This window comes from Eleutherodactylus coqui, chromosome 8 (assembly GCF_035609145.1).
Source record: "Eleutherodactylus coqui strain aEleCoq1 chromosome 8, aEleCoq1.hap1, whole genome shotgun sequence".
In the NCBI taxonomy this organism is placed as follows: Eukaryota; Metazoa; Chordata; class Amphibia; order Anura; family Eleutherodactylidae; genus Eleutherodactylus; species Eleutherodactylus coqui.
Genome location: NC_089844.1, coordinates 34,235,093 through 34,260,570, shown reverse-complemented (window position 1 = coordinate 34,260,570; position 25,478 = coordinate 34,235,093). Strand labels below are relative to the sequence as shown.

Below are 25,478 nucleotides of genomic sequence, written 5' to 3'. Positions count from 1 at the left end.
TAAGGGCAATGCTCACTCGAGCAATTGCCTTTAGCGAGTATACTCACTCATCTTTAGTTATGATCTATGGTTCAAGGAAGTAAGATTATTACAAAAGATGCATTAGTAAATGAAAAGAAGCTAAAATAAGAATTTGTTACGAAGTCATAAACGTTCTATACACAAATTTTGTTATATATGGGAAATCTTTTGTATGTTTCTTTATAATGTACTTGAAACACCAATGAAAATTTATTGTTAAAAAAAATGCACTTTGAAATTTTTTCCTTTCTCAAAATTACTAAACTACCCTAATTTCAGGTCGAGGAAAATGAACATGACGCTATATTCTGTTTAGTAGGCCTAACTCTGGTTTTATAGATACACTAACTTCAAATAAAAGTTCTTAATCCCGTGAGCGGATTCTCCTTGCTAGTCGCTTGTACTCCTTTCCTGGGTCGTCTCTTGTCACTGTCCACCAGGAGTCCCCAAGCAGAGAAGCTTCCATTTTTCCTGATACCTTCATTCCATTTTTGATATATCCTGATGGAATCGCTCTCCATGCTCGTCACTCGCGGCACCGCGGTTATCAGAGAAGACGTCCAGGTGAGAATGTAGGAAATGGATTTTGAGTGACACATTGAATCCTAATTAGAGATGAGCGAGCACCAAAATACTCAGGTGCTCGTTACTCGGGACGAAATCTTCGCGATGCTCGAGGGTTCGTTTCGAGTAATGAACCCCATTGAAGTCAATGGGCGACCCGAGCATTTTTGTATATCGCCGATGCTCGCTAAGGTTTTCGTTTGTGAAAATCTGGGCAATTCAAGAAAGTGATGGGAACGACACAGCAACAGATAGGGCAGGCGAGGGGCTACATGCTGGGCTGCATCTCAAGTTCCCAGGTCCCACTATTAAGCCACAATAGCGGCAAGAGTGCCCACCCCTCCCAACAATTTTTACTTCTGAAAAGCCCTCATTAGCAATGCATACCTTAGCTAAGCACCACACTACCTCCAACAAAGCACAATCACTGCCTGCATGACACTCTGCTGCCACTTCTCCTGGGTAACATGCTGCCCAACCCCCCCCCCCCCCCCCCCGCACGACCCAGTGTCCACAGCGCACACCAAAGTGTCCCTGCGCAGCCTTCAGCTGCCCTCATGCCACACCACCCTCATGTCTATTAGTAAGTGCATCTGCCATGAGGAGGAACTGCAGGCACACACTGCAGAGGGTTGGCATGGCTAGGCAGCGACCCTCTTTAAAAGGGGCGGGGCGATAGCCCACAATGCTGTACAGAAGCAATGAGAAATATAATCCTGTGCCACCGCCATCAGGAGCTGCACATGTGGGCATAGCAATGGGGAACCTATGTGCCACACACTATTCATTCTGTCATTCTGTCATTCTGCATGCCCCAGTCAGACCGCGGTTTTTTATAAATAGTCACAGGCAGGTACAACTCTGCAATGGGAATTCCGTGTGCACCCACAGCATGGGTGGCTCCCTGGAACCCACCGGCGGTACACTAATGTATCCCATTGCAGTGCCCTGGACATCAGAGCTAACGTCAGATTAAATGCAGGTGGGCTTCGGCCCACACTGCATGCCCCAACCTGACTGGGGTTTTTAATTCATAGACACAGGCAGGTACAACTTCCTATTGTGAAGTCCCTGTGGACCGACAGCATGGGTGGGTGCCAGGAAGCCACCGGCAGTACATAAATATATCCCATTGCATTGCACATCCCAGCTGAGGTAATGTCATGTTTAATGCAGGTGGGCTTCGGCCCACACTGCATGCCCCAGTCAGACTGGGGTTCTTTATAAGTAGACACTGGCAGGTACAACTCCCTATTGTGAAGTCCGTGTGGACTGACAGCATGGGAGGGTCCCAGGAAGCCACAGGCGGTACATAAATAAATCCCATTGCATTGCCCAGGACAGCTGAGGTAATGTCATGTTTAATGCAGGTGGGCTTCGGCCCACACTGCATGCCCCAGTCAGACTGGGGTTCTTTAGAAGTGGACACATGCAGTTACAACTCCGTGTGGACCGACAGCATAGGTGGCTCCCTGGAACCCACCGGCGGTACATAAATATATCCCATTGCAGTGCCCAGCACAGCTGATGTAACGTCAGCTTTAATGCAGGTGGGCAAAAAATTAATTGGATTACACTGTAGGCGAGGGCCCCAAAAGAATTGGTGTACCAACAGTACTAATGTACGTCGGAAAAATTGCCCATGCCCAACCAAGAGGGCAGGTGAAACCCATTAATCGCTTTGGTTAATGTGGCTTAATTTGTAACTAGGCCTGGAGGCAGCCCAGTTAAAATAAAAATTGGTTCAGGTGCAAGTTTCAACGCTTTAATGAGCATTGAAACGTATAAAAATTGTTTACAAAAATTATATGACTGAGCCTTGTGGGCCTAAGAAAAATTGCCCGTTCGGCGTGATTACGTGAGGTTTCAGGAGGAGGAGCAGGAGGAGGAGGATGAATATTATACACAGATTGATGAAGCTAAAAGGTCCACGTTTTTGATGGTGATAGAGAACAATGCTTCCATCCGTGGGTGCAGCCTACGTATTGCTTAGGTATCGCTGCTGTCCGCTGGTGGAGAAGAGAAGTCTGGGGAAATCCAGGCTTTGTTCATCTTGATGAGTGTAAGCCTGTCGGCACTGTCGGTTGACAGGGGGGTACGTTTATCTGTGATGATTCCCCCAACCTCACTAAACACCCTCTCTGACAAGACGCTAGCCGCAGGACAAGCAAGCACCTCCAGGGCATACAGCGCGAGTTCAGGCCACGTGTCCAGCTTCGACACCCAGTAGTTGTAGCGGGCAGAGGCGTCACGGAGGACGGTCGTGTGATCGGCTACGTACTCCCTCACCATCCTTTTACAGTGCTCCCGCCGACTCAGCCTTGACTGGGGAGTGGTGACACAGTCTTGCTGGGGAGCAAGAAAGCTGTCAAAGGCCTTAGAGAGTGTTCCCCTGCCTGTGCTGTACATGCTGCCTGATCTCCGCGCCTCCCCTGCTACCTGGCCCTCGGAACTGCGCCTTCGGCCACTAGCGCTGTCGGATGGGAATTTTACCATCAGTTTATCTGCCAGGGTCCTGTGGTATAGCATGACTCTCGAACCCCTTTCCTCTTCGGGTATGAGAGTGGAAAGGTTCTCCTTATACCGTGGGTCGAGCAGTGTGTACACCCAGTAATCCGTAATGGCCAGAATGCGTGCAATGCGAGGGTCACGAGAAAGGCATCCTAACATGAAGTCAGCCATGTGTGCCAGGGTACCTGTACGCAACACATGGCTGTCCTCACTAGGAAGATCACTTTCAGGATCCTCCTCCTCCTCCTCCTCCTCAGGCCATACACGCTGAAAGGATGACAGGCAAGCAGCATGGGTACCCTCAGCAGTGGGCCAAGCTGTCTCTTCCCCCTCATCCTCCTCATGCTCCTCCTCCTCAATGCGCTGAGATATAGACAGGAGGGTGCTCTGACTATCCAGCGACAAACTGTCTTCCCCCACCTCTGTTTCCGAGCGCAAAGTGTCTGCCTCTATGCTTTGCAGGGAACTTCTCAAGAGGCATAGCAGAGCAATGGTGACGCTAATGATTGCAGCATCGCCGCTCACCATCTGGGTAGACTCCTCAAAGTTTCCAAGGACCTGGCAGATGTCTGCCAACCAGGCCCACTCTTCTGTAAAGAATTTAGGAGGCTGACTCCCACTGCGCCGCCCATGTTGGAGTTGGTATTCCACTATAGCTCTACGCTGCTCATAGAGCCTGGCCAACATGTGGAGCGTAGAGTTCCACCGTGTGGGCACGTCGCACAGCAGTCGGTGCACTGGCAGTTGAAACCGATGTTGCAGGGTGCGCAGGGTGGCAGCGTCCGTGTGGGACTTGCGGAAATGTGCGCAGAACCGGCGTACCTTTCCGAGCAGGTCTGACAAGCGTGGGTAGCTTTTCAGAAAGCGCTGAACCACCAAATTAAAGACGTGGGCCAGGCATGGCACATGCGTGAGGCTGCTGAGCTGCAGAGCCGCCACCAGGTTACGGCCGTTGTCACACACGACCATGCCCAGTTAGAGGCTCAGCGGCGCAAGCCAGCGTTTGGTTTGCTCTGTCAGACCCTGCAGCAGTTCGTGGGCCGTGTGCCTCTTCTCTTCTAAGCTGAGTAGTTTCAGCACGGCCTGCTGACGCTTGCCCACCGCTGTGCTGCCGTGCCGCGCGACACCCACTGCTGGCGATGTGCTGCTGCTGACACATCTTGATTGTGAGACAGAGGTTGCGGAAGAGGAGGAGGAGGGTGGTTTAGTGGAGGAAGCATACACCGCCGCAGATACCACCACCGAGCTGGGGCCCGCAATTCTGGGGGTGGGTAGGACGTGAGCGGTCCCAGGCTCTGACTCTGTCCCAGCCTCCACTAAATTCATCCAATGTGCCGTCAGGGAGATATAGTGGCCCTGCCCGCCTGTGCTTGTCCATGTGTCCGTTGTTAAGTGGACCTTGGCAGTAACCGCGTTGGTGAGGGCGCGTACAATGTTGCGGGAGACATGGTCGTGCAGGGCTGGGACGGCACATCGGGAAAAGTAGTGGCGACTGGGAACTGAGTAGCGCGGGGCCGCCGCCGCCATCATACTTTTGAAGGACTCCGTTTCCACAACCCTATACGGCAGCATCTCAAGGCTGATAAATTTGGCTATGTGGACGGTTAACGCCTGTACCCCTGGCCACCGCACTGCCTCTTCCAACCTGCCCTGCTGCTGCACTTGCCTCCCCCTCTGAAGACCTGTTCTCAGTAGGCGTAGCAAACCAGGTGGGGTCAGTCACCTCATCGTCCTGCTGCTCTTCCTCCGAATCCTCTGTGCGCTCCTCCCTCCGACTACTACTACCTGAGTGATAGACAACTGTGTCTCATCGTCATCGTCCTCCTCACCCACTGAAAGCTCTTGAGACAGTTGCCGGAAGTCCCCAGCCTCATCCCCCGGACTCCGGGAACTTTCCAAAGGTTGGGCATCGGTCACGACAAACTCCTCTGGTGGGAGAGGAACCATTGCTGGCCATTCTGGGCAGGGGCCCGGGAACAGTTCCTGGGAGTCTGCCTGCTCCTCAGAATGTGTCATTGTAATGGAGTGAGGAGGCTGGGAGGTAGGAGGAGCAGCAGCCAGAGGATTCAGAGTTGCAGCAGTGGACGGCGCAGAATTCTGGGTGGTCGATAGATTGCTGGATGCACTTTCTGCCATCCACGACAGGACCTGCTCACACTGCTCATTTTCTAATAAAGGTCTACCGCGTGGACCCATTAATTGTGAGATAAATGTGGGGATGCCAGAAACGTGCCTCTCTCCTAATCCCGCAGCAGTCGGCTGCGATACACCTGGATCAGGAGCTCGGCCTGTGCCCACACCCTGACTTGGGCCTCCGCGTCCTCGCCCGCATCCACGTCCTCTAGGCCTACCCCTACCCCTCAGCATGGTGTATTACCAGTAGTGCAGAAACAGAACGCTGTAATTAAATGTGCCGCTTATTGGCCTGTGGTTAGAGGCTGACTTCCCTTACGGAATGCACAGCAGAGCCAGGAAACAATTTTGCGCACGCCTGTAGTGAGACATAGGTGCGTATGACTGAGCTAGTGGAATTCATAGCGCAGAAGCAGTCAAGTGGCCAAAGGCCAGTAGTAGGCCTTAAGTATTTTGCTTCTATTTTTTTTAAATGCTGAGCTGATACAGCAGACAGATACTGTAGGCAGCGTATAATATTATGTATACTGTTTCCCTTTGGCGGGATGACGGCGCTGATGTAACAGAGACAGCAGATCCAGGAAACAATTTTGCACAAGCCTGCTGTATCGCTTAGCTGCGTATTAATTAGGACTACTACCCCCAGCAGACACGCAGTACACTGAAGACGGTCACAGGCAGCCCAAATATAGTATTTTTCCCCAATTTTTTAGAAAAAGCCCACTGCCTATATAGCCTGAATATCTCTTTCCCTGCCTCACCAGTACTGGCCCTATACTCTGTACAATGACTGCAGACTGCGGACGCAATGCTCTGCACGCCCGATATACCAAAAAAAAAATGTGCAACACTGCAAAAAGCAGCCTCAACAGTACTGCACACGGTCAGATGTGGCCCTAAGAAGGACCGTTGGGGTTCTTGAAGCCTAAAATCACTCCTAACGCTCTCCCTATAGCAGCTCCGGCACCAGCAGCACTTTCCCTGATCTCTGTCAGAATGCATCTGTGGCGAGCTGCGGGAGGGGCCGATTTATATACTCGGGTGACACCTGATCTCGCCAGCCACTCACTGCAGGGGGGTGGTATAGGGCTTGAACGTCGCAGGGGGAAGTTGCAATGCCTTCCCTGTCTTTCTATTGGCCAGAAAAGCACGCTAACGTCTCAGAGATGAAAGTGAAAGTAACTCGAACATCGCGTGGTACTCGTCTCGAGTAACGAGCATCTTGAACACGCTAATACTCGAACGAGTATCAAGCTCGGACGAGTACGTTCGCTCATCTCTAATCCTAATCAATGGTACTTTTCTAGATGTTTATTCATAATCTCAATGTAGTTGTCAACTCTTCGATTTCCCAGGAAGCCATGCACAACATCTTTAAATGCTTCCCATGCTGCTTTCTCCTGACCCTGAAGAACTTGTTCAAAGTGTTTATCTTTGAGAACATGATGAATCTGCGGGCCAAGGAAGATGGCTTCTTTAACTTTAGCATCACTGAGCTGTGGAAATTGTCTTCTGAAGTACTGAAAAGCTTCTCCATCCCAGTTCATCCCCTTTACAAAGTTCTTCATGAGTCCAAGTTTTATGTGTAGAATGGGCAAAATAATATTGTTTCTTTCTACCATAGGATCATGCTGGACATTTTTTTTTTCTCCGGGGGCAAAGATTTTCCCTTGGGGGCCAGACTTTGATCTTGTAGAAGACCTATCCCGATTGTCCCAATGACAGGAAACAGCAGTACTTGGTGTATCCCAACTGCATCCCCAACAGTATTGCAATGACCTTCAAGTCTCCACAGATCGGCCACTGATGGTCGGTGTACTTAATTGCTTTCGGAAGTGATTTCATATTTTCATATGTTTCTTTCATGTGGACAGCATGGCCCATAGGGACTGAAGAAAGAATTGCCATTGTGTAACAATATAGTTACCTTAAATCGGCTACATCTCAGAGCGAAGAGCTAACGCAAAGTTTTCAATGTCATTTTTGTTTCTTCCATTATGAAGTGATTAAGAAATACCTATTTTCAAGTCGGAAAGATTTTCACTGTTGACCAGTGTAATCGTTCCGTATAGAATCACCTTAAGTTATGGTGCTTTTAGGGGACGTGACGGGGAGTCAGCTGAAGTATTTTTATACTCATCCACTCCTGTGATCCAGCGGTGTCCCCCTCTAAAGTTGTCACATGGCATGAAAATCTGACTTTTTTCAGAGTCCCATCTGCGCACTCTTTCATAGACCATGTAAGAGAGCTGTAAGTGGAATTTCTCTTACATTGACTGCGTATACCATAATGGATAGTATCATTGGTATAGAACTTACTGCAGAAGCATGAGAGGAGTGCGCTGCTGCTGTGTCATAGTTATAGGCTAGAAGGAACTCTCAGCAGCACTGAGTATTTCAGGAGATGAGGACACGGTGGGACGTCACAGAGAGTTACATACTGGAAAGTGCCGGGTCTGATGGATTCTGTTCATTTCAGATGTTTAGACCAGAATGTAAATAAACAAGTGTAGTCGCTACTCTGTATCACAAGTCATCCTCACGTCTCGCTTCCCGTGAACTCAGCGCCCACTTTTCTTTGTAGTTGGCTGAAGCATAAAACTTTCCACGTCTGAACTTCATTGTGCTGCACCTTGTAAACTGGAAAGTGGCAGATTTACAGTAGCTACAAAATAGATTTGTTAGAAAACCAACTACTTGGCAGGAGAAGTCGAGACGCCAAAGATTAACATCCCAAAAGTGCGCCAAAAAAGTTGTTACACCCAAGAAGTGACACCTCCAGAGCAGAGTTCTAATTTATACAACAGTCTAATGAACACACAAATCACCTCATTATGTGAACAAGTGGACTGGATACAGAGATTAAGACTAATGGGTACAATATGGGTGACACATGGGGTACAGGGGAATGAGGTGCTAACACTTGGGGAGACAGAGGTCTGGGGAGGGTTCTTATTGCTGCTTGTCTGCTTTGGTGGATCTTTATTGTTGCTTGTCCACTTCTAGGGTTTTTTTTTGCTGCCTGTCTGATTGTATGGGTCCATATTCCCAATTGTCTGTTCTTGTGGATCTGTATTGCTCTCTGTCTCTTCCCTTGGATCTGTATTGCTACTTGTCTGTTCCCATGGATCTGTATTGCTCTCTGTCTGTTCCCGTGGATCTGTATTGCTCTCTGTCTGTTCCCGTGGATCTGTATTGCTCTCTGTCTGTTCCCGTGGATCTGTATTGCTCTCTGTCTCTTCCCATGGATCTGTATTGCTACTTGTCTGTTCCCATGGATCTGTATTGCTGCTTGTCTGTTCCTTTGGATCTGTATTGCTGCTTGTCTCTTCCTGTGGATCTGTATTGCTACTTGTCTCTTCTTGTGGATCTGTATTGCTCTCTGTCTGTTATTGTGGATCTGTATTGGTGATTGTCTGTTCCTGTGGATCTGCATTGCTGCTTGTCTGTTCTTGTGGATCTATATTGCTGCTTATCTGTTCTTGTGGATCTGTAGTGCTGCTTGTCTGTTCTTGTGGATATATATTGCTGCTTGTCTATTCCCATGGATCTGTATTGCTGCTTGTCTGTTCCCATGGATCTGTATTGCTGCTTATCTGTTCTTGTGGATCTGTATTGCTGCGTGTCTGTTCTTGTGGATCTGTATTGCTGCTTGTCTGTTCTTGTGGATATGTATTGCTGTTTGTCGGTTCTTGTGGATCTGTATTGCTACTTGACTGTTCCTATGGCTCTGTATTGCTGCTTGTGTGTTCCCATGGATCTGTATTGCTGCTTGTCTGTTCCTGTGAATCTGTATTGCTGCTTGTCTGTTCCTGTGGATCTGTATTGCTGCTTGTCTGTTCCTGTGGATCTGTATTGCTGCTTGTCTGTTCCCACGGATCTGTATTGCTCTCTGTCTCTTCCCGTGGATCTGTATTGCTACTTGTCTGTTCTTGTGGATCTGTGTTGCTGCTTAACTGTTCCTATGGATCTGTATTGCTGCTTTCCTGTATTGCTACTTGTCTGTTTCCATGGATCTGTATTGCTCTCTGTCTGTTATTGTGGATCTGTATTGCTGCTTGTCTGTTCCCATGGATCTGTATTGCTGCTGGTCTGTTCCTTTGGATCTGTATTGCTGCTTGTCTGTTCTTGTGGATCTGTATTGCTGCTGGACTGTTCCTGTGGATGTGTATTGCTGCTTGCCTGTTCCTGTGGATCTGTATTGCTGCTTGTCTGTTCCTGTGGATCTGTATTTGTGATTGTTTCTGTGGGTTTTTTTTGCTGCTTGCCTACTCCTGTGAATCTTTTCTTGCGATTTATTAGCTCCTGTGGTCTGTGTTTCTGCTGGTGCAGCACATGTGGAATATGATGCCATAAATATAAAGACTTTGCACAGGTTTACCAGAGCTACGAGGTGTACACCATATAGCAATCACAAGCAATTATACAGTCCGCCCTGCCAGAGGTAGTAATCCACCAAATCTTGAATAACATTGGAGAGCCCCTTTAAGATGAGTATTGACATACTCTCAAGTTCTGGTACAGATTTAACCGATGGTACATACAGCAAGATCATATTTGTGCGTAGGAATACGCTGCCCAACTTAGAAATACTCTGTATCCATGCAGTGATGTATAATACCATCTGCAGAAGACTAATTTCCAGGGGTCACTCTCTGTGTAAAGGATTGGGAGTTTTAGAATGCAATGTTACTCATGAATGTGCTTCATTGAGGTTCTTGTCTGGATGCATCCTCGTTTGATTATTTTGTCTTCCACAGCCACAGTCGCACTTAAATTGGCCTTGGAGGTCAGTCTCTGTATCTCTGGTGATGGCTTGTATTGCCGGAAGATGCAGTCCAAACCTAACCTCGGTGCACTATGCAGCAGTACGGCCCGTTCTCACCAGCTTCTGTCTCTCCTGTGCAGCTCAGGGATGTTGAGCTGATCACCCGAGGATCTCCCTCTCAGGTACGCAAGTCCAGCTGCAGGTCAGCTCTGCTGCAGCTCTCGCTAGCAGAATCAATGCCTTTCCTACACTCTCTGAAATTACTGAGTTACCCCTAAGCCCTGGAGCAGGCCTTCCTTTTATATATATCCATTCAGCAAATCAGTGTGCAGCTTAGGTCCTGTTATAGTGAACAAAGTCATGTCTCATCTCTGTTGAAGGTCCTGGCAAGGCCATAAATAAGGTACATCAGTAAGATAGATCTATCAATTTATTCATCCATCCATACGCATGGGCATGTAACCCCTTATACTTGTCCGCTCCTATGGGTCTTTATTGCTGCTTATCCGCTTCTCTATCCGGTCTCTATTACCCAGGGCTCTGACCTGTCTAGCTTAGCTTGTAGACTAATCGTCTTGTCAAAGAAATCAGTTGCTTTTCTAATAAACAGAAAACTATGCTGCACATTAAGGTATATGGCTCAAAAAGATTTTATGTGAACTGCCCAGATTATGTAATGAATACAAGACTGTAAAAACGTGTCATCAATTAAATAAGATTGCTATACACAAGAATTGTCTTCATTCTTCAGTTTGCCGTCTCTTGCCATGAAGCAGCCTGTTTTATCAATGTAATTAAGGTGCATTTAGACACAAAAATGATCGCTCAAAAGATGGCTTTTGAGCGATAATTTAGCATAATCTAGTGATTGGTACTTATGCCTATTAGTACCAATTAGTAGCGTGTGACCTGCCGGGAGCTGAATTCATTCAGAGGTCCACCTGCTGTTTTTTTGAATAAATTCTCTTTGTTCTGCCATGCTGATTACAGCTGAGACAATGTGATCAGCTGTTATCAGCGGTCCCCGGGCAGAACACAGTGTGCGGTCCGTCTTATCAGCTGTTCTGCTGATTTTAAGCCAAACTGAAATCCATCATGTGTCAGAAAACTGAAAGATGGGCACATTTACATGCAACGATTATCGCTCAAAAGATTACTTTTGAGCTAATTTTGAGCAATAATTGTTGTGTCTAAATGCGCCTTTAATGTGTGTGTGTGGAGGGGGGGTTCGAGCTCTTCTCTGAGGTCATGTGTAGTTTATCTGTGCACAGACATCTTTGTTTTCGCATAGTGCAAGAAGAAGGGATCAGATTAGAAGACAAGAGTCAAATGGTCCCTTGAGATGCTGGAGATACAGAAGTGCTATCATCCAGGAATGGGGTACCATGGGTCTTTCCCATAACTGATAGAAATCTGCTACACAAAAGTGTACTGAACCTGTCACCTCATCTATATCCGTCTAGGAAACACTCAAGAACAGTGGTGCATAGTGAAGCTTCTCGGCCCCAATGCAAAATCCCTAACAGGCCCCCACCTGTCATTGGGCACAAGGACCCATGTGCAACTAGAAATCTGTACCCCTTATTGCTATCGCCCTGCTCCTACAAGTGCAATAGAGGCTATCCCAGATTTTGAAGTGGTTATTAGTAAGGCCGCCTGCAGACGAGCGGAAATCCCGCCGCGGGATTTCCCGCGGGATTTCCGCCGCTGAAAGTCTGCATAGGAGTGCATTACAATACGCACTCCTATACAGACGGCCGCGGGTTGGCCGCGCGAAATCTCGCGCGGCAAACAAACCGCGGCATGTTCTAATTTTCTGCGGGGCACGCACTCACCTGGCCGCCGGCTCCGGTCTGCGCATGCGCCGGCTGCGCGGCAGCCGGCACATCAAAGAGCCGGGGCCGCCAGGCGCGGGTGAGTACACGCTCGTCCCTGCAGGCTCTGGGGTCGGATCGCGCGGCGAGATTTCTCACTGCCGGATCCGACCCGCTCGTCTGCAGGCGGCCTTAGTGTTCAATTCCCCTGCAGCACCTCCGCAGGAAAAATGAAGCATTGCAATGTCCTATTAAAACCAATGCAAGGACGTGTTAGGTCATCAGAGATAATAGAAGCCATGTGTGTAGCCTGGACCGTATGCTATATATTATGCCCACCTCTGCTGAACACGGCGCTCTCATATGGAATTTTATTCTTCGTCTCCAGGCTGGAACAATTCCAACGGTGATCCCGGAACTGGTGCTGACATTCATGGATAGCGATCTGTATTCCCTGTATGGCCGATGCTGCCACATCTGGATGCCTCATACAGACGTCCATCTGACGTCGAGTCAAGCCCGGTAAAGTTAGGCACACCGTGTTGGCATTCAGCACCGGCTCTGGTGGTATCTTCAGACCCAAAATCTCATTGGTCAATGATCTACGAAAAATGCAAGGGAAAGAAGCGGGGTTAGGAATGCGGCACTGCCCGGATCATAAGTTTATATAGCTGCGTTATGATTGACAGTCCGTGGCAGTAAGTGAGACTGTCTCGCCTGACAGTATTAAACACAAACACCTGGTACTAAGAATCAAGCTATTGTGTATAAGTCACTGAACAAATGAGGTCACATGAAACGCTTTGCCTCTTTAGTTCACCGTCCGTGATCTTACCTGGAATGTTTAGTAAATTTCATCAGTCCTGCTCCTTTGCCTGTCCCTGCCTGACATTGTGCAGACATCTCTGGCTTTTATGTAGACAAGCCCCAAGGTGTGCTCTTCTCAAGTGCTGCCTCTGCCATATTACAATAATTATGTCTCTTTCAGACGGGATTCTCAGTGTGACGGATGTTCGAAACGTTATGGTGAAACTGCGCAGCTGCCGGAGAAAGACAGCAGACATGTGCCCCCCGGACAATCGCCAGTAATAATGCAATATTTCAAATACTTCTGTGACAGGTCTGTGTATCCTGAAAATTCACAAGAATATTCCCGCCTACAATCAAAGAATGGCAGCAATGGCCGATAATTACGAATTTATCTGTCGCCGTATTATCTAATTGGCCGTGTAAAGCGTTTCCACACATGTATGCTCCTATTCTGCTATGTGTGCAGCCATTCTGTATTGTGTGACAACTATCTGGCTGCTCATACAGCTTCCCACGCGTTGTCACCCAGCTTCCCCACATGGTGTCACCCAGCTTTCACAGGTTCCTGACAAGTTTTGGAATGATGTGAAAGCCAGCAATGGATCCCTCCCTGTATTAGGCCTCATGTCCACGGGGAAAATAGGATTTAGGATCCACAGCGGATTTCCTGCATGCGGATCCGCACCCCATAGGGATGCATTGACCACCCGCGGGTACATAAATACCCGCGGATCGTCAATAAAAGTGATTTTAAAAAAAATGGAGCATGAAAAAATCTGGACCATGCTCCATTTTCATGCGGGTCTCCCGCGGGGACGGCTCCCGCGGGCTTCTATTGAAGCCTATGGAAGCCGTCCGGATCCGCGGGAGACCTAAAATAGGAATTTAAAGCATTTACTCACCCGCAGCGGACCGCGAAGCTCTTCTCTTCCTCACGGCCGCATCTCCCTTGCTTCGGCTCGGCGGATGTGCCCGGCGCATGCGCGCGGCACGTCGACGACGTGCCGGCGACGTGCCGCCGGCGTCAGGAATTCATCCGCCGGTCGAAAATGAAGATCCGGCCGTGAGGAAGAGCAGAGCTTCGTCGCCCGCGCCGGATAGGTAAATTCTTTTAAATTGCTATTTTCGGCGCTCATGTCCGCGGGGCAGGAGGGACCCGCTGCAGATTCTCCATGGAGAATCTGCAGCGGATCTGATTTTCCCCGTGGACATGAGGCCTTAGGGTTTCTTCACGTGACCGAGTGCGAGGGTATCTGCGCCTAAACACAGAGAATAGAACCCATTGATTTCAGAGGGTTTGTCTTCATGAGCGTGTTTTGCATGCGCAGAAAAAAGTAGGACCTGCTCAGCAAAGGCTCCCATAGAAGTCTATGGGAGGTGTGCAAACAAACAAGGGGAAGTGTGAAACACTGCGCAAAATGTGGGGAAAAGAACACATCTGGACCTCATTAGGCTAATTAGCCTTTTAATCTACATAAGGCATGTAAAAACCTTGTTCATGTGCAAATACTCTGCGTAGCGGCAAAAAGTTTTGCGCATATGCTTGTCTGAAGCTGCCCTCACTAAGCAGACATCCTGCATTAGGGCCTATTCAGTGGGGCGTATTTCCTGTCCCTATTTTTTACTGATCAACAGTTTAAACAGATGGTCGCGTTTTTGGATCGCTTTGCCGGCGTGTAAATCATGCCCGCAAAATTGGACAACGCAAAGCCACTGATTTCAATGGTTTTATTACGACGTGCGACAAGAGATAGGGCAGGACCTCTCTTTCTGCTTTGCCTTTTGCACGCGCAATAGTGAGAAGTTTGTACGTAAAAAAAATCACAGCATGTCTGATTGTAGTCAGTATCACGGACCAAAGTCCCTCATGAAACGCTACTGGAGTGTAAAAAAATGCAGTGAAAATAGATGTTAATTGCGCGTTCAGCGCTTTTTTTTTGTGCATGTGTAAAATGCAGTGAGTACAGATACAACACAGACGTAAAAGATGCACATATCAAAAACACACCAAATACGCACCAAAACCGCACATACGCACGCATTTTTTACTTACCAAAATTGCGTACACTCGTGTGAATGAGGCCTCAGGCTCTTGAATTAAGTTGTGTGAGAATTATGTATAAGTGCTAAAACAGATGAACGGCCTTGAAGATCACGGCCGCAAAACGTGACAAAACCATTGATTTCAGCGGTTTCGTTTTGACTAGTGGGATTCTCGTGTGTTAATGCTATGCATGACAAAAGATAGGGCAGGACCTATCTTCCTGCTTATGTTTTTTTTTTAAATCGTGCGCAATAGCGCAAAATTTGAAAGGTTAAAAAAAAAGGATTTTGACTGGTTCACGCACTAATATGCTCTGTAGCGGCGAGTGTATTTGCACATGCGCCCGTCTGAAGCGCCCTAATACTGTCTACTGATCTAGTGTAATGAAGCCTGTCATGTGCGATACTGTATGCCAATCTAGTGTATCTAAGCCTATCACACATGATACTATCTACTGATCTAGTGTATCTCAACCTATCATACTGTAAGAACAGCCAATGTCGTTAAGCCTTTCATGCGTGATGCTGTCTGCTGAGCTAGTCTAACCTTGATGTGTGATACTATGTGCTGAGATAGTATATCTAAGCCTATGATATGAGATACCACCTACTGAGCTGTATATCCAATCCTGTCATCTGTGATACTGTCAAATCAGCTGCTGTATCTGAGGTTATCATGTCTGATATCATCTATTGCTCCAGTGTATCTAATAAGCCTCCCAAATGTAATACTATCTGATTAGCAGGTATATAATACATGAAACTTTAACATATGTATCTAAGGCTATTATGTGTGATACTGTCAAATCAGCCAGTGTATTCATCACATGTGATGCTGTAACACATATATAAGCTTACCATGTATTGGATATTGTAGCAGTGAGTATCTTAGGCCTAATGCCCACAGCCGTGACGGACTCCACCAGCAGAATATCGCAGCGGAGTCCGCCACGGTGCCCCCCAAAACCGCCATACTTACCACTCCGGATCCTGCGTAGCATCCGGCATGGAGGGCCAGCACGCATATGCAGTACAGCGCATGAGGCGCTGGCAATGTCAGATGACGTGCTGGCAGTGTCAGATGACGCGGCCGGCTGTGGGCGGGGCTCGTTTTCACACGATACTTCCGCTGTGCTACAGCGGAAGAATAGCGTGACAGCCGGCTTCCATTGACTACAATGGAAGCCGGCCGCGTGTGTTTCCGAGGCATTTAGAACTTGCCGCGTTTTCTTTCACGCTGTGGAATTCCACAGTGTGATTATTGAGCTATTAGGTTCAATAGAACGCAATGCAACGTGTAAAACGCGGCAGAAATCCGTCCGTGGGCATTAGCCCGTTTATCATGTGTGATACTGTGCAATCCGCTGGTCTATCATATGTAATAATGTAACAAGAATATCTGCTTACCATATATGATACTGTAACAGAAGTATCTAAGGCTGCTGTCACAGCTGCGTTAGGGTCAGTTCAGGGTTTTCTTCTCTCTGCTCCATTTTTGGAGAAGAGAAACTAAAAAAAAAAAAACAGGAAAAGGATGCGTTTTTTTGCATCTGTGTGTTATCCGTTTCACACGCGCAAAAAAACGCAAGAAGGCCAAAGAGAATGTCAATTTTGTCATAACCCACAAAAAACAAGGTGCGCAAAAACAAATTAGTTTTTTTTTCAAAATTGTCACACCTGCATTAGGGCTTATTCACATGGATGTATATCAGCTGGGTTTTCACGCCCCACCTATATATGCTGCCCCTCTCTGCAAGGGGAGGAGGCGGGACGGGGCGAAAGCTAGTGTGCTGAGCTCCCGCCCCCTTGCCACTGCTTGCAATGGGAGGGGTGGGGTGGAGCTTAGCCCTGCCCCTCCCATTACAAGCAGTGGCAGGGGCGGGAGCTCAGCACACTAGCTCCCGCCCTATTCCGCCTCCCCCCTTGCAGAGAGGGGCAGCGTATATAGGTCTAGTGTGAAAACCCAGCCGATATACATCCATGTGAATAAGCCCTAATGCAGGTGTGACAATTTTGTCATAACCCACAAAAAACAGGGTGCGCAAAGAAAAAAACTCGGATGCCAATGCATGTTTGTTGCATTTTTCTACACGGGTGCGCTTTTGGTCTGTGAATAACATTTTATTTTTACATGCAACATTGAGCCATGTACAAACCGCCCATCAGAATACACGTATGTAATCCTGTGTGCTGTCAATTAAAAATACTGGCTGAATATGGACAGAAAATACGCCCGTGTGAATGGGCTCTTCAAGCGATCCTCCGTTTTTTTTGACAAAAGTAGGAGGTTATACTTGTTCTTCTCTGTCACCCCTTCGATCCCACGGTTGTACTAATTTTCTAATTACCTATTGCTCACTGTGCACTACTCTCTGATTGGCCAGTATTGATCACATGCGCAGTTCTGGCCAATCAGAGAGCAGGTAGTCTAAGCCTACCATTACACTGTAGGGATTAGGTAGGCTGAAGATTGTGTCAGCTATTATGGATGACTGAAAAATGGTACCCGAACCAAGCGGAGGGAAAGGAGAAAAAAACAACTGCATGTAATGTCCCTCCTGGTTCTGGGACAGAATCTGGAGGGTGCCTTTAACAGGTGTATCTAAGGATAAGTGACCCTTTTCCTATGATGTATCTACAAAGCAGGACTCTGCGGCGCTGACAGGAATCACACTTGACCTGAAATCCACTGCACTTTCACACCTGGCTACAGTTGGCGCCGTGAGCAACGCTCTCAGTTTACAGGGGTACATGGGATAAGTTTGTGCCCCCCCTCCCCAGCTCGCTGTTTTATTGTATTCATGGCCTTTAGATCAAAGTCAGACCAATCCCCCCAGCAGATGAAACAAGAACCCAGCCAAAAATAGCCAGTGACCCTCCACGTCCGCTGCTCCCCTGATCAAAGAGAAGTCTCTCATACATTTCCCGTCCCCAATTTACTTGTGACATGTTTTATTTACGTTTATCGCGCCCTCGCCCCTCACAACAGGCCACGAGTTCACATTTCCATTGTGAGCGGTGGTGGTGGCGGCGAGCACGTGGAGGGGAGGCCTGCGCCGGGCCTTGTGCTTCAGGAGCTTCACTTTGATGTGGCTGATGTGTGCAAGTCCTACACGTTCTGGAGCAATCTTCCCTAAAACCAGTTTTGATTGCTTGACCCCCCCATTTAACCCTTGTACTGCCGGAGGGGTTGTACAAGGGTAATTAAAAGCGCTTATTTCGCTCTTTATTTTTTTAAAGGGAGGAGGTAGTCATGTGGAAGAAAAAAATCCACCTGAAACCAAAAATATTCCTAGTAAGACTACATTCACACGAGCGGGAATCTCGCAAGTTCTGTGCGTTGCGACATGCACAAACTTTACGCAAATATGAATTCCATTTGTCACATGTCTTTTTTTTCGTGTTCCTCGGAATGCATCGCCAATTGTTTTCAATGGGACAGTCAACACATCGCGAGTCAAGCACGCCAGTGCGATGTGATGTTCCCCGTTGACCTCAATGGGAAACACTTGCCAATCCTCCAACACGCGTGAAACAAGTGCCAGAGGATCGCAATTTCAGAGATGTGGTGCGAGGCGACTTTGCATGAAAAACAACTCGCATCTACGGGTAAAACACTCGTTGTCAAGCACGATTTATCGTCCCAATACCGCGCTCGCCCCTGTGAAGGTAGCCTAAGGCCTCCTTCACACAACCTTTTATATGTTCACCCGCGCGCACCCTTTAGTTACATGAATATTTGCTACACTCACCTCTCTATCAGAAGTCACGTATTTAAAGCCATTCACACGAGGGTAAGCGTATTACGTTTGCGTGTAAGGAGCGTATAAAATAAAATGAAGAGAGGAGAGTAAGAAGCTGGCTGATACGTCCGTGCTAGGCGATCGATCGGTTTATTATGTTGATTAAAATGTCCGTTTTCCCGCTTGCGTGTAACACCCTTCCCGTGGATTAGAATGACAATTAATGCCTAATTAGGGCCAGCTGTCTTCTTTTCCCGACGTTGCACGCAGGGTAACACCCTCCCCCATGGTAGTCTATGGGAGCTTGCTGCGTATTTCGGCAAAAGATAAGGCAAGACCTATCTTTTCATGCGGCGTATAAGAAAGGTTGACTGAAAACGGTCACGTATGTCCTATTTTTCCCGGCGTAATTTTTTTACACGGCAGACCAAAACTAATTTGATCACAGTTGCACGGAAATAGAGGACATCGATTTGAGGGCTTTGACAGGCGAACAGCGTATTTGCTCATGAACAAGCGTTGTCCGCAAATACATCGTTGGCTCGAGAAACCGTCCATTCATTCACATTCACTGCAATAGGCGGTGCGGATTTGTATTGCTGATTCCACGTTCTCTGCGTAGAGGATCCGTGGTAAGGTGCAGGCACTGAGAGGCACGCATTTTTGATTTTTCGATCACACTCGAGGGAGAAAAACTGCACCATGCTCTATTTTGCTGCGGTGTCGCCACAGACGGCCTCCTTGGATGTCAATGGAGCTGTCTAACCCGCAGCCCGTACGTAATTAACATGGCATATGGGCTGCGGGTATCCGCGTCTTCGCTAAGTGATTGCGCGGGAAATACAAATAAGGAAACAAAACAAAAACCGTACTGCGCATGACTGCTGGACTGCGGGCAACCAGCATGCAGAATCCGACCCACTCGTGTGACTGAACAATAAGTATTTAAACCGCATGATTAGCGAACGAGCCAATGGTGAGTTTTACGCTGGCATAAAATAAGCGATGAACAAAATGTAAACGACTGTCATTCGGTCATTGCTGTGTTTAGGGCTCCTTCACACAAGCGTATGTACACATTCGCACGATTTAGCGCAGTTATTTGCGCTAGGAACAAGTGTATCGGCGCATTTTAACAAACTTTTTGCGCACACAATGCATGTTCTTTTGTGCCCGACAGACGAACAGGCCCCAATTTAAATAGCTATTTAGCCTAATGAGGTCAAGATGTGTTCTTGTATAAAAGAAATTGCACTTCGTATTGCGCACTTCCTATAGACTTCTATGGGGACCATTAGAGCCTAAATGCGCAGGAAAAAGTGCATGTCCTATTCTTTTGCACACAAGAGATGCGGAAATGTGTACAAACCCATTGATCTCAATGAGTTCTATCCTCTGCGTATTGCGTGTGCTAATACGCTCGTGTGAATAAGCCCTTAGAAGGAACAAATTATCATTCACTTTCACACGTTTGAACTATTTTTTGTATGATAATTTTATGGATCAGCCCCCTCCGTGCGGTTCTGTTCTGTTCTGCGTCCTTCAGTTCGATCATATGCATGTTGGTGTCGGTGTTGATAGTATCAGGCCAGCACGTTCTTTGGCGCCAGGTCTTCTTTGCCGCTGACCGCTCCAAGCATTATCTATGCTTGTAATGAATTCGATCCCATTATGTGGCCGAAGTATGAGAGTCTGTTGCCCTCCAATGAAAACTTTGGTTTGCTGCGGTCTAGGACTGTTTTTTTCGTGATACTGAAGGTCCGAGGACTTTGTAGGAGTTTCCTCCAGCACCAAAGTTCGAAGGCATCAAACTCCTTCTGGTCCAAATTAATAGGTATGCTAAATAAATCGACTACGCATTGCACTTGCATGACGCGAATGTGATCCGTTTTTAACCCATGTAACCTTGGGGGTGGCTGGATTTTTGGGGCAACTTAGTGAAGCGTTCATTGGATGGGCAGGCTGGGATACGTGAGGGGATCAGATTAATCATAGCAGCTAGTTGGCGGTTCTTAGTATCAGTAGAAAATTGCTGGGGGGGGGGGGAGAGTCATAGCGGTTATGTTTCCATAAAAATTATACAGTCATTATGCTTGGCTTCTTTTGGGCTCCTGCTGGATAGTATCCCGAGCAGTGGTATGGTCAATTACGCAGAGCCACCTCTGGTTGTTATTGGTGCCTGCAAGCTTGCGGGTTGCAGTTGGGGGTAATTAAAAGAAGATAGGAAGAGTGGTGGTGAGACTTGTTGTAGCTCCAAGGACTCCTAGATCTCATTTAGAGTATGTTTACAGGTTGGATGTTTTAAAGAGACTCTGTCACCATCTTTTTGCACGCATTTCAGAGGGCAGTATAAGGTAGGGACAGTCAGACCGCTCCTATACAGCCCGCTTTTTAACATGATTAGCAGTGTTTTAAACGCAGCGCTAATCAAGGTACAATGCTCCCATTGATCTCAATAGGGCTTCGCAGACCAGCACTTGAATTGTGTGATTTTCAAGCGCTGTCTGCTCTAATCGGGCAGTTACAGAAGTGTGACAATGTTGTGGGGGCTTCCTGTGACCCCCTTGTGTGTGCAGCTGACCATTATCCTGTGGTCTCTTGGAAGCTGCCAGGAGAGGAACACATGTGGCTGCAGGATGTGCTGAACATATCGCTGAGCTGTCATTGTCCCTCGTACCACTACTAGGGGTGACCGACTGTCGTATGCGACAGCCTCCTAGACCATCACACCAGCAGTCCAGTTTTGTTATTCCTGACATGACTGCAAATGGCGGCGACGGTGACTGTCAAAGGCCGTACGAGCAAAGGGTGCCATGAAACCAAATGTCCTTCTACCAAGTGCCTGGTAATGGCTCCAACAGACACAGGAGTGTAATGATGACCCAACCTGTTTCTGGATGGCGGAGACTGAAACAGTTGAAGCTGCTCATGCTTGTTGGATGATCAGATGGTCCTCTCTACTGTTAATCTGTCGGAGGTCCTGAGGCCGGTCACCTTGTGTGCCCTCACACATCCACTGGTCCCAACACCTCCTAACAGTCTGGTCAGATGCTCCTCTCTACTGGTGGTCTGTCGGGGATTCTTAGCCCGGTCGCCTTGTGTGCCCTCACACATCCACTGGTCCCATCACCTCCTAATGGTCTGGACAGAATGGCCGGTGGGGGACAATTCATAGATACGACCATCCAGCTTCTCACATCCCAATATTGCGCCCCTCTCAGACTCTGGTAACGGGGTAAAATATCTTCTCTGCGTTGTAGAGGCGTCTAGTGGCCAACAAGCTCTACACAAGCAGAAGAAGAGGTCACTACACACAAGGAGCCTCCGAGAGCCTTTTATAGGATAAGGGGGGAACCACTTTTAGGACCTCCGATGACAAGACCGGATCCGTGGCAGAAATGCACAGTTCAGCTGCAGACCTCTGCCATTGTTTTAGAGGAACCTGCACAGAAAAAATCCACATTGGATTCCTCTGTATGAACATAAATGTAGGATATGTGCACACTGCAAAATATGATGCAGATTTTTCCATGCAGATTCCACCACTAAAAACTATGTCAGAAACCCGCAGCTAATCAGATCTATGTCAGCAGATCAGCATGTGGATTTAGCTTTTTTTAAAAGTCTGCATGTGGAATTCCTGATACCAATACGGCACAGAATCTGTGTCATGATTTAACATTGACTATAAGGATGTGGATGTGGATTTGCAAATCTGTGGGAAACCTCCCCACACCCTTAGGGCTCTTTCACACAAGCGTTGTTTTGACTCTGAGTAGGCGCGTCAACCCATGGTTTCCTATGGGTTCTTCAGATGAACAATTTTGTGATGCGTCGATTTCTCTATTCTCTGTATTTGGCCTTATTCACACAAGTGGTGAAGAATAGCCGCGATCGAGTCCCGAGATTAATTTGCGTTTTCTCGTCCATTGACACAGGCGTATTGCGCGAAAAATATGCTGCAGCACAGAACTCCATTGGTTGGCAGAAATCCTTATGATGACTTCTAATGCTTAAATAGAGGCAGCTGTCTTCTTTTCCTGAGCGCCAAACACAAGTAAACTCCCTCCCCCTCCCTTTTTTCAGCTTCCATAAAAGTCTATGGGAGCCTCCAGGGTGTTTCGTCAAAAGATAGGTCAAGAGCTATCTTTTGACACAGCATTAAAAAATCAGCGACCAAAAACGTTTGAATAGTGCAATTAAAAAAAAACTGGAATCCAGTGCTTCACGTGGTCCCGATTTTCAGGCAACGTTTTATTGCGGCAAAATAGCCACATAAAAACGATCACGTGAATGAGGCCTTTAAGAGATTTGCACCTCTTAAAGAGGTTTTCTCAAATTGACTTTTATCATCTATCCAAAGATGAGAAACCCCACTAATCCCGAGAATAGGTGTCCCTCTCTTCTCATCACTGTGGAATAGAGAAGGGTTAAATACTGGTTATCTGAAGTTTCTCGGGTCCCCGATGTTAGAACAAGTGCCCGGCTGTCATCCGACAGTGAAGCACCCGCTTCCCCTGGCACAGAAAACATACAACGGGCATCTAATGCAGCGCCATCTTTTGACATCGCCATGGAATAAAGCCTCATTACGGCTGCCATCAATATACGTATGGGCGGTTGAGAAGGCGTTAAGGACCATTTACATTGGCCAATTAATGGACACAAATGTTGGCCTGATAATTGGTGCGTCTAACGATTCTGCTAATAACGCAACTAATGTGGAGACGCTCGTTTGTCCGGTGATTGCATCTTTTATGCGGCACAAAAAAAGCATTATTATGCGCAACACACCCTTCCATGTAAACGGGGGATGTGCTGCAGACACAGTGAGACTGCATCCGGATGACCGATTGTATCAACGATTAATTATCCACTAGTCGGGTCTGAATTGGCTTATGTAAAGGCCAGACAGACAAACGCCAATCTCATTGATCAGCGCTCATCAGAGCTGTGAAATTGGTTAGTGTAAAAAGACCCTTATGTGATTACACAACCACACATTCATATCTCTCCAGGGCTAGGCTGATTTGCCATTAAAATCAATGAGGATTAAAAAAAACGGATCATTTTTTTCCCCCATTTTATTTCAGTTTCTGTCCTCCAAAAACGGAACAGAAACCCTGAACTGACCCTAACGCAGGTGTGATGGCAAAAGCGTTACAGAGAGAACTAACAGAGCCCAAACGCAGATGTGAGTGGGGCCTTAGCTGTACCTTACATGGTAACTAGAGATGAGCGAGCGTACTCGTTTAGGGTGATTTCGCACTTGAGCACCGCTTTTTTCAAGTAACTGACTATTTGGGCGAAAGGATTCGGGGGGCGCCGCTCCCCGTTCCCCGAATCTTTTCGCCCGAGTAGTCAGTTACTCGAAAAAAGCGGTGCTCGAGTGCGAAATCACCCTAAACGAGTACGCTCGCTCATCTCTAATTGTAACAGATACTATCAGGGCAGGAGAGAGATTTGTGCGGTTGTTGAGTTTATCGTGCAGAGGAGTATCTAGACTGGATGCAACTGTGACAAACCCTCAGCTGTAAGATGTATTACCTCACAGGAAGGGTTTGCGGTGATTAGTATTATGTAGGTTCTTGTCCGTCGCCTACAGCGCAGGGTATCAGGGCCATCCTAGAAACCGAAAAACGACTGAAGAAACTGGTTCATCCCGGCAGTCTGGGGTTGTGCGTTACGTGATGACAGGTTTACAGCCTGTGGTAATTGACGTGGTACCCGGTGTAACCAGATCTTCCACATTACCCATACGCCATAACTTGGACCCTGCAGGTCTTATATTATAGGTGTCACTGGACTAAGGGCAAATAACCGGCGAAAACCTGTCAACGACTAACGTGCAAGCAGCCTCCCTACATACAGCAATGGACGGGCGACCTCTGAAATACAAGCAGGCCGGCACCACACTGTTATGAAAGCTGACGAAAAGAAAAACAGTCTGTGTTGCCCATAGCAACCAATGACAGCGCAGCTTTCATTTTACCTCAGCAGTGTAAGAAATGAAAGCTGCACTGTGATTGATTGTTATTTTTTATACTGCTGAGGTAAAATGAAAGCTGCGCTGTGATTGGTTGTTATTTCTTATACTGCTCAGGTAAAATGAAAGCTGCACTGTGATTGGTTGTTATTTCTTATACTGCTGAGGTAAAATGAAAGCTGCACTGTGATTGGTTGCTATTTCTTATACTGCTGAGGTAACATGAAAGCTGTGCTGTGATTGGTTATTATATATTATACCGCTGAGGTAACATGAAAGCCGTGCTGTGATTGGTTGTTATATATTATACCGCTGAGGTAACATGAAAGCTGCGCTGTGATTGGTTGCTGTATATTATACTGCTGAGGTAACATGAAAGCTGCGCTGTGATTGGTTGTTATATATTATACCGCTGAGGTAACATGAAAGCTGTGCTGTGATTGGTTGCTGTATATTATACCGCTGAGGTAACATGAAAGCTGCACTGTGATTGGTTGTTATATATTATACTGAGGTAACATGAAAGCTGCGCTGTGATTGGTTGCTATTTCTTATACTGCTTAGGTAACATGAAAGCTGTAATTAGTTACTATGGCCACAAAGACGGATTTGCTTTTAGACCGCTTTCATAACAGTGTGGTGCCGGCCTAGTTTTTCATGGCCGCCCTGTAAATACTGGATATTTCCTGGAAAGCTGGGTGACAATTAATATGGCTACATTAACTCTTCAAGAGGTCGTAGCTGAAATGTATCAGACTCTCTCGTCTGCCTAGTTGTGCAGTGAGTTTCTTAAGCCGGTAACGGTACAGGAAAAAATCAAATTCAACAGTGAAGAAATCGTAGCAGTTCAAGACGTCATCTTCCTCGAAGAGAAAATCATCCGCGATGGAGAATCAGGACCCGAAATGAAGCGACGAATCGCGTTAGATCGCAGCAACATGTTAAGTATGGATAAAATCTGTCAAAACAAAGACATAAGCTCCATGCACACGGGCGTGAATCTCTTGCGTGATTTCTATTTTTTCGTGACCCTCGGAACGCATCGCCCGTTATTTTCAATGGGACCGTCAAACACACCGCAGGCC

At 47.2% G+C, this 25,478-nt stretch overlaps 2 protein-coding genes across 3 annotated transcripts in view; one reads left to right on the top strand and one right to left on the bottom strand.

The window, feature by feature from the left end:
- TYW5 (tRNA-yW synthesizing protein 5) overlaps positions 1-25,478 on the top strand; it is a 964,030-nt gene that overhangs the window by 394,391 nt on the left and 544,161 nt on the right. The gene's annotated exons all lie outside the window — the stretch shown is intronic.
- The window catches only part of WNT10A (Wnt family member 10A), a 72,094-nt gene that overhangs the window by 34,284 nt on the left and 12,332 nt on the right, over positions 1-25,478 (bottom strand). For both annotated transcript variants that reach the window (XM_066575474.1, XM_066575475.1), the window contains exon 2: positions 12,151-12,413. In XM_066575474.1, coding sequence (XP_066431571.1) covers positions 12,151-12,413 — 263 coding nt within the window. The remainder of the gene's footprint in view (positions 1-12,150; positions 12,414-25,478) is intronic.